The sequence below is a fragment of the Moschus berezovskii genome, chromosome 5, assembly GCF_049115385.1.
Source record: "Moschus berezovskii isolate FMDL1 chromosome 5, NW_MosBer_1.0, whole genome shotgun sequence".
In the NCBI taxonomy this organism is placed as follows: domain Eukaryota; kingdom Metazoa; phylum Chordata; class Mammalia; order Artiodactyla; family Moschidae; genus Moschus; species Moschus berezovskii.
In genome coordinates this window covers 67,225,641-67,241,069 of record NC_142464.1, presented here as the reverse complement: position 1 = coordinate 67,241,069, position 15,429 = coordinate 67,225,641, and the positions used below count along the sequence as shown (strand labels likewise).

The 15,429-nt window shown below is 40.8% G+C and overlaps 1 protein-coding gene across 4 annotated transcripts in view; it reads right to left on the bottom strand.

The window, feature by feature from the left end:
* Nucleotides 1-5,929: 5,929 nt before the first annotated feature.
* The window catches only part of FAM114A1 (family with sequence similarity 114 member A1), a 79,939-nt gene continuing 70,439 nt past the window's right edge, over nucleotides 5,930-15,429 (bottom strand). For 3 of the 4 annotated variants that reach the window (XM_055433991.2, XM_055433993.2, XM_088836276.1), the window contains exon 14: nucleotides 5,930-13,500. In XM_055433991.2, coding sequence (XP_055289966.2) covers nucleotides 13,399-13,500 — 102 coding nt within the window. In that variant the 3' untranslated portion in view covers nucleotides 5,930-13,398. The remainder of the gene's footprint in view (nucleotides 13,501-15,429) is intronic. The other variant, XM_055433990.2, reaches the window with a different exon arrangement.

Sequence of the window (15,429 nt, the reverse complement as noted above, 5' to 3'; positions counted from 1 at the left end):
AGAGTGAATTCTTCTACGTACAAAAGTGTAAATTCCATTTACTTTAATGGAAAAAAAATGTTTATGTACTTCTAAGCCTCTAAATCATGCCCATTTATGCTACAACACTATGTAACATTAACATGGACACAAGGACTTCTATAGTTAATATTAACTTGGCCAGATATTCTCCATCATTAATTACCCTATCATATACCTGTTTCCATTCTTTCAGTGTTTACAGATTGAACACTTAAGACTTTGATGTATTTGTTCATTGAACAAATCACTATTGAACACTTATTATGAGTCAAACACTGCTTTGTATGCTGGGAATATATTGACGGACAAAAAATTCCTGTCTCATGGAAATTAAATCCTAACACAACAGACAAGTAATAGGTAAGTAATGAAATAGAGCAAGACCTTATGGTCCTTCCCCCCTACCATGTTCTCAGCCTGCCTTCTGTCTGTGGGAAAACTTTAGCCAAAGAGTAAGTTTAACCAGAGAAGTGAGAAAATGCAGAAATTAAAGAAAGCAGTCAGAGGAGACCAAATAATAATAATGTCACTAAGCATAATCAAAGACCTTTCGTTCCTCCTCAAGGGCTGCAGATAATATTCTGAGCTATATCCTGTCAGCTGTGTTCCGTTCCCTTCAGTCGCTCAGTCGTGTCCGACTCTTTGCGACCCCGTGGACTGTAGCCTACTAGGCTTCTCCGTCCATGGGATTCTCCAGGCAAGAATACTGGAGTGGGTTACCATTTCCTTCTCTTGTCAGCTGTGTTATAGAAGCTGAAACCCCCGCCAAGTGGAGAAGTTAACCACATGATGACCAGACTATAGCCATGACATAAGCAGCCACAGTTTCGAGAACTGGCCTCAAGGAAATGGGAAGAAACTGACCCCAGAACTGAAGATTAGCTGTACTTAACACAATCACGATGACACTGGTCAAACCACAGATGACCAATCTCAAGATGACTGTCAGAGCTGACTATGCCGCTTCTGCATGTAGCCCTCTCTCTGTGTCTATGAAAGCTCTTACTCCCTGATTGTTGGGGAGAAGTTGGCATCAACCCTCCCCCTCCCCGTTACTAGCATCCAAAATAAAGCAAGCTTTCCTTTCCACCAATCCAGTTTCTTTATTAGCTTTTGAGTGGTGAGCAGCTGGACTTGGTTCAGTAGCAGTAAGATATAGATGATGATAGACAGTGATGTATCTTAAGGAGAAAAAAACAAAGCAGGGAAAGGGAATATTGGGAGGATTGAAATTTGACCTGGAGATACCTCACCAAGAAGGAGGCTTTTGATTAAAAAGCCCAAAGAAGTGAGGGAGGGATGTGTGAAGCTGTCTGGAAGAAAATTATCCTCTATATGTAAGATGCCCTATATCCTCTGACTAAGATGCCCTCTAGGACCAAATAATTCTTTCTGACAGAAATGGCCAGTCTTTTTGTCCTTCAGTTCATCATTGGTTTCTCATCCTTTATCACATTTCTTAGTAGCACATTTTTTTTTCCCCCAAAGACAGCAGACTAGAGTTTTCTTGCAGAAGTGTTAAGAGGCGATCACAGTTTTCAGTGATAAATGGATCGCTCAGCATGAGATTTATAACATGAGGGAGAATGGGACGCATAGGCTACCCACTTTCTCTTGGGAGGCATCGGCAGGAAAAATGTGGTTAGCCTTCTGACAGGGAGATTTGTGGAGCAATCTGTCTCTGCCTGAGGCCACTGGCTAGAGAAAGAGCCCAGGTATTAGCTGGAAGAGAAGAACTCAACCCAAGTGAAAATGAGCAACTTTTTTTATGACCAGGTATCTGCTTATCTGGGGGCTCTGATTAGCATTTTATATACTCCCTCGATATAAATCCTATCTCTTCTGATTATCAGTTGGACAACCTAAGGCAGATTATTTAATCTTTCTGAGGTTTGCTTTTCATATGGAAAATAAATATGATAATATTTGCTATCTCATAAGGATGATATTGGGAATTAAATTGAGACCATGGAGGTAAAGTGTCTATAACATAGTTAAGTAGTTAGTGAATAAAGACATTGTCACCACCAGCATCATTATCATCACCATAACTACAACCATCGTCTTTATCACCACCACCAAAATCATCATCATCTTTACAACCACCATCACCACCACCACCATCATCATCAGTGTCAACACCACCATCGTCACCTCTATCACTCACCACCATCATCATCATCACTGCCAATACCACCACCACCATCATCTTTATCACCAACACCACCACCTCCACCACCATTTCTTGGGCTTAACAGGGAAGAGCACCAAGTTCAAGGACAAGCAGGCATTACCGATTGCATCTTTAAAATACTTATCAGCATGTCACAGCCCATGGTACTAAAGATTCAACAGAGGGGCTGCCTAAAATAAGTAATCTTCAAGGCAAGGGAAGCATAAAAACACTGCAAGCTCCAAGTAGGTAGCAGAGGGTTAAGGATTTCCAGGAAGGGCGGTGATTTACAAATGGGATTCCTTGGCACCAGTGACAGGGGAGGAGGAGGAAATGGAGCCATTTTAGGACACTCAAAGGCACCTGTGAAACAGGCTGCTGTGCTGATGCTGACCAGGGAGCGGCTTGATGTAAATATCTGTGAAGAGGTGCAGAGGCCTGCTGTGAGAAGCACCCAGGGGCCCAATAAGCTCGCATGGCTTCATTCTGTGTCTCTTTGGCCCCAGTGTGTTCTCAGTTGCATGGAAACAACAACAGCTGACGACCAAATCTTTCAGCTACAAATCCACCTCGCGGTATAGAGAGCTAAACACATAAGTATTCAGCTATCTCGAGAGTTGGACTGTGAAGAAAGCTGATCGCTGAAGAATTGATGCTTTTGAACTGTGGTGCTGGAGAAGACTCTTGAGAGTCCCTTGGGCTGCAAGGAGATCCAACCAGTCCATTCTAAAGGAGATCAATCCTGGGTGTTCACTGGAAGGACTGATGCTACAGCTGAAACTTCAATACTTTGGACACCTCATGCGACGAGCTGACTCACTGGAAAAAGAATCTGATGCTGGGAAGGATTGGGGGCGGGAGGAGAAGGGGATGACAGAGAATGAGATGGCATCACCAGCTCGATGGACATGACTTTGAGTGAACTCCGGGAGTTGGTGATGGACAGGGAGGCCTGGCGTGCTGTGATTCATGGAGTCGCGGAGAGTCGGACACGACTGAGCGACTGAACTGAACTGAAGATTGCTGCTGCTGCTGCTAAGTCGCTTCGGTCGTGTCCGACACTGTGCGACCCCATAGATGGCAGCCCACCAGGCTCCCCTGTCCCTGGGATTCTCCAGGCAAGAACACTGGAGTGGGTTGCCATTTCCTTCTCCAATGTGTGAAAGTGAAGTCGCTCAGTCATGTCCGACTCTTAGCGACCCCATGGGCTGCAGCCCACCAGGCTCCTCTGTCCATGGGATTTTCCAGGCAAGAGTACTGGAGTGGGGTGCCATTGCCTTCTCCGCGTGTAAGATTAGATGAGTTCTAAAATCCCTTGCATCTAAATGTTCTCATTTGGGCAGTGGAAATTTGTAGTATCTACCCATTAGGGTACTTATGGAGAGTAAATGGGATGATACATACAAAACACTCAGCACGGTGCCCAGCACACAGCAAATACACATTGATGATTATTATTGAAGATTTTTGGCTGGACTGTTTTCTGGTGAGGTAAATGGGGAAGAAGAATATAAATGCAGAGAAGGAGAAAGGGAAGAAGAGGAGGCAGGAAAAAAGGGTGTCAGGATGTAGAAAGCTTATCTTGGAAGAGGCACTTAATAACTGTCAAAAAAGTCCTGAGAGAGAAAAAGGATAAAGATGGCAGGGACTCAAAGGCAGAGAATTAGTTTTGCTTTTTTGCCAAGGTTTCATCCATCTGCTCTTGGCTTCTATGCTGTCTTCTCCCGCCAAATAGCAGCTCTAGAAACCTAGTGGTGAAACCCAGGGCAGGGTGACAGACCATTTCGGAATCACCCTAAACTTTTGTTCTCAGGGGAGTCATATCTGAAATGTACATACTATTCTTTTGCAGTATGGAATTTCTTTGGGACTAATAGAAGAGACAGGCCTTCAAGTGAGTCAGTGGTGACCACAGGCAGACATAATCCTATTGCTTTTTGGCTGACAGCTCATGCAGAGAAAAAACACTTTCTGATCCAGACAAAGGTGACAGCTTCAATTCCAACACAAAATTCTTATCCTACAAAATCAGGTTCTATTTCCAGTCTATGATGGCTCTGCTGCTGCTGCTGCTAAGTCACGTCAGTTGTGTCCGACTCTGTGCGACCCCATAGACGGCAGCCCAACAGGCTCCTCCATCCCTGGGATTCTCGAGGCAAGAACACTGGAGTGGGTTGCCATTGCCTTCTCCGATGATGGCTGTAGACACCAGAAATATCAGAAACACCATCAATTTCTTACTATTGAGCTGTAATAAGCTAATCATTGCCAAAAGTAAAATGCCCAAAGGGTAGACTAACTCAGATTATTTTCAGGAGCTCAGCACCTATACACAAAAAAGAACTTAGATTTGTTTAACAGCAGACATTGCAGTGGAGCATCTATTATAGGCAAATATACAGAAGTGAAGTCGCTCAGTCATGTCTGACTTTGCGACCCCATGGACTGTAACCTACTAGGCTCCTCCGTCCATGGGATTTTCCAGGCAAGAGTACTGGAGTGGATTGCCATTTCCCTCTCCAGGGGATCTCCCAGACCCAGGGATCGAACACAGGTCTCCTGCATTGCAGGCAGATGCTTTACTGTATGAGCCACCAGGGAAGTTTTTTTTTTTCAAAAACAATTTTAGGAATCTTTACTTAAAAACAACCTTATCTAAAATGGAATAACTTTGGTTTTACGAGCAGCAAGCAGCAAGCAAAGTACAGAAGCAAGAATGCATTACAGAAGCATTAAGTTTTACATTAGGTTACAGCGTCTAATCTGAAATCACACCCATAGTATCATTTTTCAGGATATCTGGGAAACAGTTATTTCCCAGGATGTCTGAACCATAGCTACTCTATTTTGACTTTTAATTGTAAAAAAATTTTTTAATAGCCAAAGCAGATGTCACCATTAATGACGTCAGTGTTTTTCTAGGTATGAGAAGATTCAAGAATTGGAACTCATACAACCTTTTTCTGAAAAGATCTGACTATCTGAAGGCCTGTTCTACCAGTTTTTTCAGAGCACAGAGTGCCTCATTCCTGATTTTCACCCTGAACTTCTTTCAGGGGGTGTTGAAGGTCAGCAGCTTGCAATGGTCATGATGTAATCTTTGTAGAGGCAGCTGGCAAGTACCAACTTCCAGTCAGCAGGGTCCCTTCATAGCCACATATCTGACCATGTGACACCATTTCATGACCATTGTGTCCTGCGGTGCTGGGAAGGCTCATTCCCAGGTCTAGGGAAGCGATGGGCCACTCAGTGTGCTAAAATTGGACCAGGCCTTGCAAGTAGCAAAAGTCTCTGGACCACTGTCTTACTAGCCTCCTGGTCCAGGAAAATATTCCCTCTTGTTGCTTTTTCCCATACCCAGAGTCACATTATTACAATTATTGACCTCATATGGAACTGTCAGCTCAGCATTATATCACAGGCTCAGTGAAACAAGTGACATAGAAAATAATATAGCCATAGCTAGCAGTTGTTAGTAAAATAAGAATTATAAGAACTTTTATTAGATAAAGCCTGGTATATCCCAAGTCACCTGACTTCATTTGTTAAATGACTATAGCCTGGTGTTAATCTCCTGGTTGTACATTATGGAGCATCTGACCTTTATCTGAAGATTGGTTACTGAGATAAGCCTTAGAAACTAACCTAGAATGTCCTTTTTAATAACTTAATAAAATTTTTTTAGCAGTATCATGTAACAAGGAACTGTTCAGCAGTGAGTCTTAGTAAACACTAGACCTTAATTAACAAAACTAGAAACTTTATTTAACAATTTACAAAACTGAATATTCCGTGATTTTTCATTATGGAGGCATTAACCCTGTAGCCAGGAAGGCTTTAACCCATCAAATAAAAAATGAGGTTTGTCAGGGAGCTGGGAAAAGCCAAGCAGCCATCTTGGATTTCCCATAGCCCTGACTCTGATTTCCAGCTATTGTTTTTAATTTTCCAATTTAGAAGCAGACTGTTGCCATGGTTTAAGACATTAGGATGGCACAAGTCTAACAGAGTTTTTGTATAAGCCGAATGAGCTTTTACATGTCTACAAACCCGACAATTGGATTAATTTCTAAAACTAGAATAGGATCAGGCCTACGGTAGAAAAGCATTTGATTTATGTGTAGAGGTCTAAGAAGTCAAGAAAACATTATAAATGATCATACGAATCGGGTCCAACATCTTGGGCAAGCTGTCTACCTCTGATGTCGTCGTCTTCTCATCCTGGTGGTGTAGTTTCTTCTGAAAAAAGTCCTTCCATCCAGGTTGGAGACAGTCCCTTAAATTATGTCTTTTTCTAGTCCTGGTTGCAGGTCATGAGGCATCTGATCTTCATCCAAAGATAGATCACTGAGACAAGCTTCAGAAACAAACCTAGGGTGCTCTTCAAGAACTCAACCAAATCCTATATTAATATCACATAACAGCAAAGATCCATTCAGGAAATGAGTCTTAGTAGATACAGACTTCCAGTAACAAACTGGGATTCAACATTCATTGAAACATCTTTTTTTCCCTAAAATTACTTTCATTTTTATCAAATATAACCAAATTAAGCCTTGTTTACAAAATAGATCTGTTCTCAATAAACTTGACCTGATTATTTATATAACCATAGACTTTTCTTTTTTTTTTTTTTTGCTTTGCTGAAACTTTTATGGAGTCTCAAACTTAACTTTAAAACCTTTCAGGGCTAGGAAAGTCATCTCAAAGGCTTATCACAGATTTTGCCTAACAGATCTGAATGAATTCCTCCCTTTCTTAAGGTCTCCAAAACTGAGATTTCTGTACCTGTTAGTGAGATAACCTTCTTAATTTATCTGATAGTTACTGGAAGCCTAAGAGTTTTCAGTCTCTGAAGGGGTCAGATAGAGAAAAATGTTAAATGTTTCAATTTGTCTATTAAATATCATTTTACCAAATTACTGTTAAGTCATAATTAGTTTGAGGGGAAGGTTTCCTAAGATCTGGAAAACACAGATTCAAACCAGTAATTTTTCAGAAACCATAAAAGTTATAAGCATATTTGCCAGTTCATTCGGTCCTTTTGTTAACCTTTGTACAGTCATCAGGTTTCCCACTAGAATCTTTTAATTTCTTACCCAGTTAAGAAACTTGTATTTATCCAAAAGTCCTTTTTATAAATCTTCTGGAAGAGGAAGCATTTTCACAAGAAACTTGGTTAGTGCTGTGACAACACTTTAAGATAGTAATCAGAATTATGGCAACATTTTACCTGAATATATCAGAATTTATATATAAATTGTTTCCAGGATATCTGTATTAGTAACATTTACCATACAATATACCCGAGACTTATTACTCACTTGACAATACTTCCCATGTAATTTAACATGGAAGTTGAACCCAATTAGTGTAATATCTCCCTTTGGGATGTTTCAGGGGCCCTCTCAAGCATCCCAAAGTCAGCTAGAAGCCAAAAGTGCTTCATCAGATTGATTTAGGAAGTTTTGTCAACAAATATCAGAAAGGTTTAGAGCACTCAGTCAGATGGGATTATAGGTCACTGTGAAACAATAGCTATTCACTCAGCCATAGTAACAATATAGGATTTCAGAGGCAAATATAGAACAGACCATTTAAGAGGCAAATAAACTTAAATCTATTGTCAAATGCAGTTTAACATCTCAAGAAAATGTTTATTTATACACAAAACTCTTTCCTTGGGGTCCACTTTCCACAAAACCTTTTTATCACTTTCTGTACCCATTTGTTCTCCCATCCTGGAACAGCCAACTGTAAGTCAGACCTACTACCTTTTTCCTTCATAAAATGTAACTTCATTCTTCATACCTTCTTTACTGAACACACACATCTTACTTCCCTTAAGCAACCAAGAATTGACCTTTATATTAGCATTCTATAGATTGGTGAACATAAATACCACTGATAACTTAAAAAAATTTTAGCGAACATCTCAGGATGGCATCAAACATTATTCATTTATAGTCTCAAATCTCTTTAGTTTCTCTGAAAAAGGAAATTAGTGTTTAGGAGTAAATGTTTCAAAATCTCATTTTATTTGGAAATGACCTACTTATTTAGTAGACTTCCAACACTTAGCACAACCCTTAGAAATTCAAGTTATGCCAATCTGGAGAGACTATTTTAGACAGATATTCCTAAAGAATATTATTCTTAATAGGGCTTTAATAAAAGCTCATATCTCATTTACAATTTTTAGAAGTTTTTTTTTTTCACTCAAGGTAATTTCTTTGTCGACAAACTTGTAACAGATATGATATTTAATTTATATTAAACCTAGGTGCAATGAAAATATTCTACTTAATGTTAATTACTCTAAGACATGTCTATATTAGATCAACAAACATTAATATCAGGTATTTAATACTGAATATTTTCCAGTTTACATGAACCTGGAATTTGTTATTTAATTTAGAATTATTTGATTTGTAAGCGCTTACTTTTTTTTTAAGCCAATTAAATAGAGCTCATTTACAAATTAACTTCAAAAATATTACTCATTTAGACAGACACAGGGCGAGTTTTTAGTCATGAATTAGATATTACAATATAAAATTTACTAGTTTATAAAAACAGTTGGACCGATTCTATAGGGGGTCGGCGGAGGGACCCCATAAACAATAAAAGGGCATAAGGAAGGAGAGTCACCCAGTCCCCGCCAGTCTCTATTGCCAATTTTGCCAATGTTTCTTTTAGGGTCCGATTCATCCTTTTTACTTGACCTGAGCTCTGGGGATTGTATTCGCAGCACAACTTTCATTTAATCTCCATAGCCGAAACCAATCCCTGAACAACTTTATCTTAGCCAAATTCGTTGGTCTCTGGGCAGCTGCTCGGAGGCCTGCCATAAGAGTCTGGCTGTACACTGGGAGATGCTCCCTACCTTCTGCGCGCTCAAAGTCCCACTGGGGCCGGGTCAATGGAAATCCCTCATCAATTAGGTTCGGCTGCATGGTGGGCCTCGCGTCCAAACCCGGGACATGTTTCCGAGCTTCCGATAGAATCCGCTCCCATTCTTCCGTGGTGAAGAGCACCTGTAACAGCTACTGACAGTCATCCCAGGTGGGATTATGGGTGAAAAGGATAGAAACAAATGGCTTTATCCATGCTGGTGGGTTTTCCACCAGATCTTGCCAGACCAGGATATAGGGCATCTGGTCCAGGTGGCCGGAAGGGCTGGGCGTGAGAACCTTCCCCCTAACAGCCCGGATCGTGGGCAGGCTGAAGGTTCCCTCCCTCGGCCACCCGACATTAAAAGTGGGCCACTCAGAGGAGCAGAGCATCACCAGCTTATTCCTCTTCACTAGCAGAGACAAGTCTCGCACCCTAGATTTAAAGTCAGAGAAATGATCCATCATGAGGGAGAGCGGGGTAGAGGTTCCTTGACCCATGACCACAGAATAGATTTCGGGAGAGAAAAGACACAGGAGAGAGACGGAGACAATGCCAGCACACACGATAACACGACAAACGGAGGACAGACAAACGTCGGCCGAAAACACACTACTAGGTCTCTGAGACCTCTGAGGCTTCCTGCAATTTAAAGTAACCTTACTGAAGGGCATCCACTGCCCACCAGATTCCGGATCGGGAGAGACCTCCTCTCTCCTGCAGAGCCAGCTGCCTTCCAGCGCGAATGCTGGGCCTCGGCCTTACGCCGGCTATGGTGATCAATTCACCCCTGATCAGACCTGGCACCGGTGCTGTAATCAGCCCTCCTCTGGGCTGATGAACCCCTTCTGCCGGGAAAGCGTTATTCTCCCCAGTCAGAAGGATCCCGGACGAGCCCCCAAATGTTATGCCCTGAGCCCGGTCCCCCCATACTGGTAGAATAAGACACTCGCAGCAATGCAAAAGCAAGAATGGGGTTTATTTCTAGCTCGAGCTAGGGCTCCTGCCCCTCCCAGCGCAGTGGAATGCGGACAAGAGCCGGGAAGTTCTTTAAATATACAGAAAATGAACATAAACCTGAATAAGTTATGAGATAGCTAGAAAAATACAACAAATGGTTAATTAACTACATGATTTTTTTTCAATGTGAAGAATGGCTGGTCTGAATCCACTCTGATGGCTTTTTGAATCTTAATCAACTACAAAATCAAGGCGAAATTGCAGTTCTGAAATGAATTTTCATTATGATTTCTTCTGATGTGACTTTAAAAACCAACAGTTTAAGAAACCAAGTTGAAGCCTGGATCTGAATATCAGAATGTAGGGCACGCTTAAGAGGAAGATCAAAGGGCAATTTTGACATTACAAAAAACTAGCTTGACCCTGAAGAATAACTGCTTTTATAAAATTAAATATGAATTAAAGTCATGTGTATGATCCACCCCATCTGTTCAGCATACACACACATTACAAATGTATACGTTTTTTTAGGAAAGAAGGGAAACATGCTTATTTCACATTTTTGCTGAATTACTTCCTAAGCCGTTATGTCCTAGAGCTCTGGGATGGCTGTGACTAGAATTTGCCTGCTTTTGTTTCTAACTTAAGCACAGCCTGGTGGCCTGTGCAGAATTTAACTTTCCAGATATGGGATCACCTTGGGGCAGCTGACTTCTATTAATACAAAGCACAGGAGACACTTACTTCTGGGTTCAGATTTCTCTCACGTAATCGGCACGTAATCTGTCCAAGGTGCTTCTTCCCCTTGGAGTTCTGTAGCTGAGGTCCATGGTCCACCCCTTGGTGGATGCAGCTGAAGCAGCTCATCCCTGGCATTGCCCAGCCAGTCACAAGGCTCATTTAACCATGGACTTGATGTACAGCCCAGTGTGAGACCCGGAGGAAAGGGAGGCTTCTGTCTGAAGTTCAGGATTAAATACTTTCCTTTAAGAGTTGGGATTTTGCCCTTTAGAGCTGCATGTATCAATACCCCAGAGCAATTTTCTTGGACGCATTTTGCTTTGAATTTGAAATATGCTTTTGAAGCTTTTTATTTAATAAGGCACAAGCATAGGCACAAGACTACATTCATTATTTAGACTAGAACTTCTTTTGCACTTGATGTAAGAGAAAAAAAAAAAGCTGGCATGCATGTTCAGGGTAATTGCATAGACTGAAATGAACCCAATTTCTGTAAAGGATTATTGAAGGAATACAAAACTTCCAGAGTAAGTCTGTTAAATCATTCATTCAGAAACTGATTGACATTTGCTCAGATCTGGATCATGTGCTTTGCTAGCTTTTAAAGCAAAGCAAAGACGAAATTATTTAAAAGTGATGGTGAAAAACAGTATTGAAAGAGAGCAATCCTGGCGAGTGGATATATTTTAAATGATGATTCTCTCTTAAATAATGTAATTCACAGACCATGGAGCTAGACCCCAGGAATCATCTCTCAGCCTGTGTTTTCACTTGGCAATCCTCATATCCTATCATTAAAAGATATACAAGTGCAATGCAAATAATGTCACCACTTAAAAAATAATTCTCATTCTTTTGTAGATTTATATTTCATTTCATACAAATTTTGCTATGCATTAAATGAGTGAAGATTTAAAGTTTAATTTCTAGCCCCTTTGCAACTATGTTTCTTTTACATTTCCTGTTAACATCTATAAGTTCATCTGATGCTAAAAAACTCTGATATGAGGAAATTGTAAATCTCAACCCTTTCCTCTGCTCTATACATAAAAAGTCTAAAATTTATGAAGAGGCAAATGCAACATTTTCATCAGTTAATTGTTCTTTAGACTTAACAGCAGAAACATTTCAGGCAATCAAAAAGCAAGTAGGAAAAACCACCTTTAATTGATTCCACAGAGAAGTTTTTTCCAGATTATAAATAACTTCTTATATTTTCCATTTGGCTGTTTCAAGAGGTACACAAATGAAATGCAGAATATTGGAAAATAAATTGCTAAGAAGGAGGATGATATGAAAAGGTCCCTACTTTACCTATATGGAACAAAAGTTGGTCTATTCTACCAGGGGAATAAAAGCAAATGTGAATGAGGCTAACCTACTGGCTTTGTTTCAACAGAAGAGAGCCACTGGGTAAGACACCCTGTGACAGTACCTGGGAGGGATGTCACTGGGGCTCCCAGATAAGAATGTTGTATGAAACCCCTACCCAGAGTGAGCACTGGGGCTGGAGGGGAGAACTGCCCATCGACAATGCCTCTTCCGGCTGCAGCCTCTTGGATCGTAATAGCATTTAGTTATCCATACATCAATATTTTCTGTCTTTAGAAGCAATGATGGCATTTGCCACCAGGGAGTGTGATCTGTGTATTCATGGAATAGCTTGACTCAACTGTGGTAGATTTTAAAGTGCAGTCCTGGGGGTCTACTGTGTTGTAATCCCTCTAATATTCTATCTAAATATTTGCAAGCTCTGTGATTATGCCATTATGTACTTATGGTCATAAGAAGTCAATTTTAAACAAAATATTCTTTAGTATCCCTTATCATATGTATTTTTATCCCATATGTAAAGTTTTGGATAAAAAAGTTCAAGGAATGTGAAAAAATCCAATCTGTTGAGGGGTAGAACATTTTAAAAAATACTTATTTACCTTGTTTGTCAAATTTTTTAAGGTTTAGAAAAGTTATTAGTATTTTAGAGCATTTTCAGAATGATTATAAGTCCTCTTTCAGAATATCTGTTTCTACCGGGGTGAGATCATGTTATTCTACTGTGAGCACACAGTAGGAGCTCAATATATGCTTATTTGAAGAATGAATGGCTATAAAGAGACACTTATATTCCCCTTTCACTATAATAGTTAAAAATCTATAAGTAGTGTTATCTCTGCCCATGGCATTTATATAATAAAACTAAGTCCACTATAAGAACTGATTTAAAGTCATACTATAAGAATGGGAAAATTTAAAGTGGAAATTTAAAGTCTAGGGTCCACTCATGGCTTGCCAAAGATAACATGCTTAACCAGGAAAATGGAAATGAATATTTATGAGTGAGTGAACTCTAGATTAAAGGAAATTATCAGTACAAAGCTGTGAAAGTTTAAATTAACATAAAAGAAACATAATTATTTGTAAAAACAACCATATACATTAAGAGAAATGATACTCTCTTTAAACTTGCATTTTCAATACTGTCTGTGCAAAATTGCTTGTAGTGTTTCCAAACAGGCGTCTGTGGCTGGATGCATGGAAAACTTCCCATGAAATGCACATCAGAGCAACAGGGCCCACTGTTTCCTTTAACAAGATGAAGTCTGGCCAGGTCATGGCTGTGCTTTGGAACAACTGGTCTGGATGTGTGAAACCTGCAGGACAGGCAGCAGCAGCTGGAAGGCATCCTGTATATATGTGGTGCTATTGCAGCCCTGTGAATGGGGAAAATTGTCATTGAAGGGTTACTGTCAGAATTCCAGTTTGACAATTCTTCCCATTCAATAATCTTCTTCTCCTCAAACCCCACACTATTTTAGAATATTTTTCTTTTAATGCTGTTGCTTAAAGCAGATATAAACACATTTTGTTGGATGGCTTGCAACCAGCTCTGAATTATCTACACTGACAGAGAGAAGAATTCACTTATAATGAGGCAAGCCATTTCCATAGACTTTTAGGGTATATTAGGGTATATTTCCTTTAGCTCAGATGGTAAAGAATCTGCCTGCAATGCAGCAGACCCGGGTTTGATTCCTGGTGTCAGGAAGATCCCTGGAGAAGAAAATGGAAACCCACTCCGATATTCTTGCCTGGAGAATCCCATGAACAGAGTCCATGGGGATACAAAGTGTTGGACACGACTGAGCGACTAACACTTACACTTTAGGGGATATTGTGTGTGTATAGTCAATATCCATTATGTCTAGTCTTACTTATCCTTTTTCCAGATCAGTCCCACTGCCCTGAAATAACACAAAAGCACAGCATGAAAGAGGCTGTAGTTTGTCCTAACCTATAGATGAAGAAGGGTTTCCCTCGTGGCTCAGATGGTAAAGGATTTGCCTTCTATGCAGGAGACCTGAATTCGATCTCTGGGTTGGGACAATCCCCTGGAGAAGGAAATGGCAACCCACTCCAGCATTCTTGCCAGGAAAATCCCATGGACAGAGTATCCTGGTGGGCTACAGTCCATGGGGTGGCAAAGAGTCAGACACGACTGAGTGACTGACACATAGAGATGAGTAAACAATAATGGGTGACTGGAGATACTGTGCAATTATTCACGGCAAATCCTTGAATGCTGTCATCTTCCCATTCACGTTGGTACCCTCCACTTGGTTTGGGTATTTGACATTGCTATTCATGTTCATGGGTGCTCTAACAGACAGTATTCCACAAGAGACCACTTAAAGTTTCAGGTAATTAAAACAGGAGAAAACTTCCACCAAAGGAATGAATAAACGATTTGACTTCATACTCTTCATGACCGACAGTAATTCATCTGCTAATGCCTTTTGGGTGGCCAAGGAAAAGGTTTTCAGGTTCCATGTTCTGCCTCTGATTGCCTGGATTTCCTTTAGCTCTATCCTCCAGAATCTTCCCTGCATGTCAACTCCATCCCTCTAGGAGGCTGTCTTAAACAATAACACTTAGTGTCACCACTGTTACTCCTGTACCTTGGTAGTTTTCCTTAAAGGTAAGACCCAATTCCTAAGTGCACTGCTATATATTTATATGTAGCTCTCCCTCACTTTGGTAATTTCCAAATTTTGCATTTGACAGGTACTTCAGAGAGCAGGAAACCACATTATATACACTGCTTATATTCAAATTTAACTTGTCAACACCTTGCAGCTTCAGTTAGGTGCCGTGGGGCTACAGAAGTGCCAGTTCCTTATGGCTGATCTGTAATAGAAGAATTTCCCCCACTAGCCACAGATGGAACACAGTGCCTACGGGTCAAGAATGAGGCATCCTAGGTCCCTTTTCTTTTCCATCGCTGCTTCTGGCAAAGCCACAGCTGTGTGGGGCAGCTGCATGTCCATGTTACAATGTCCTGGTGGGTAGGCAGGCCACGGAGTGAGTGGTCACAGCGGATCGTGCCTCTGGTTAGTGAATGGGCAGATGCTAAATACTTACCTGTCATTTTTTGCCAGTCTGGAGCTTAGACCCAGCTAAACCCAAGGTTATTGTGAATGGAGGGAGGTGCCCACTTTTACAAAAATTCACCATTGAGCAAGAATCCCTTGTTGCAGCCAATAATCACAGTGTTAAATCTGGTGTCAAACTTGGCAGCAGAAATGTGCTTCTGCTGGAGGAAACAGTGACAGAAATAACGTGCAAGCTTAGCATTTCTCTTT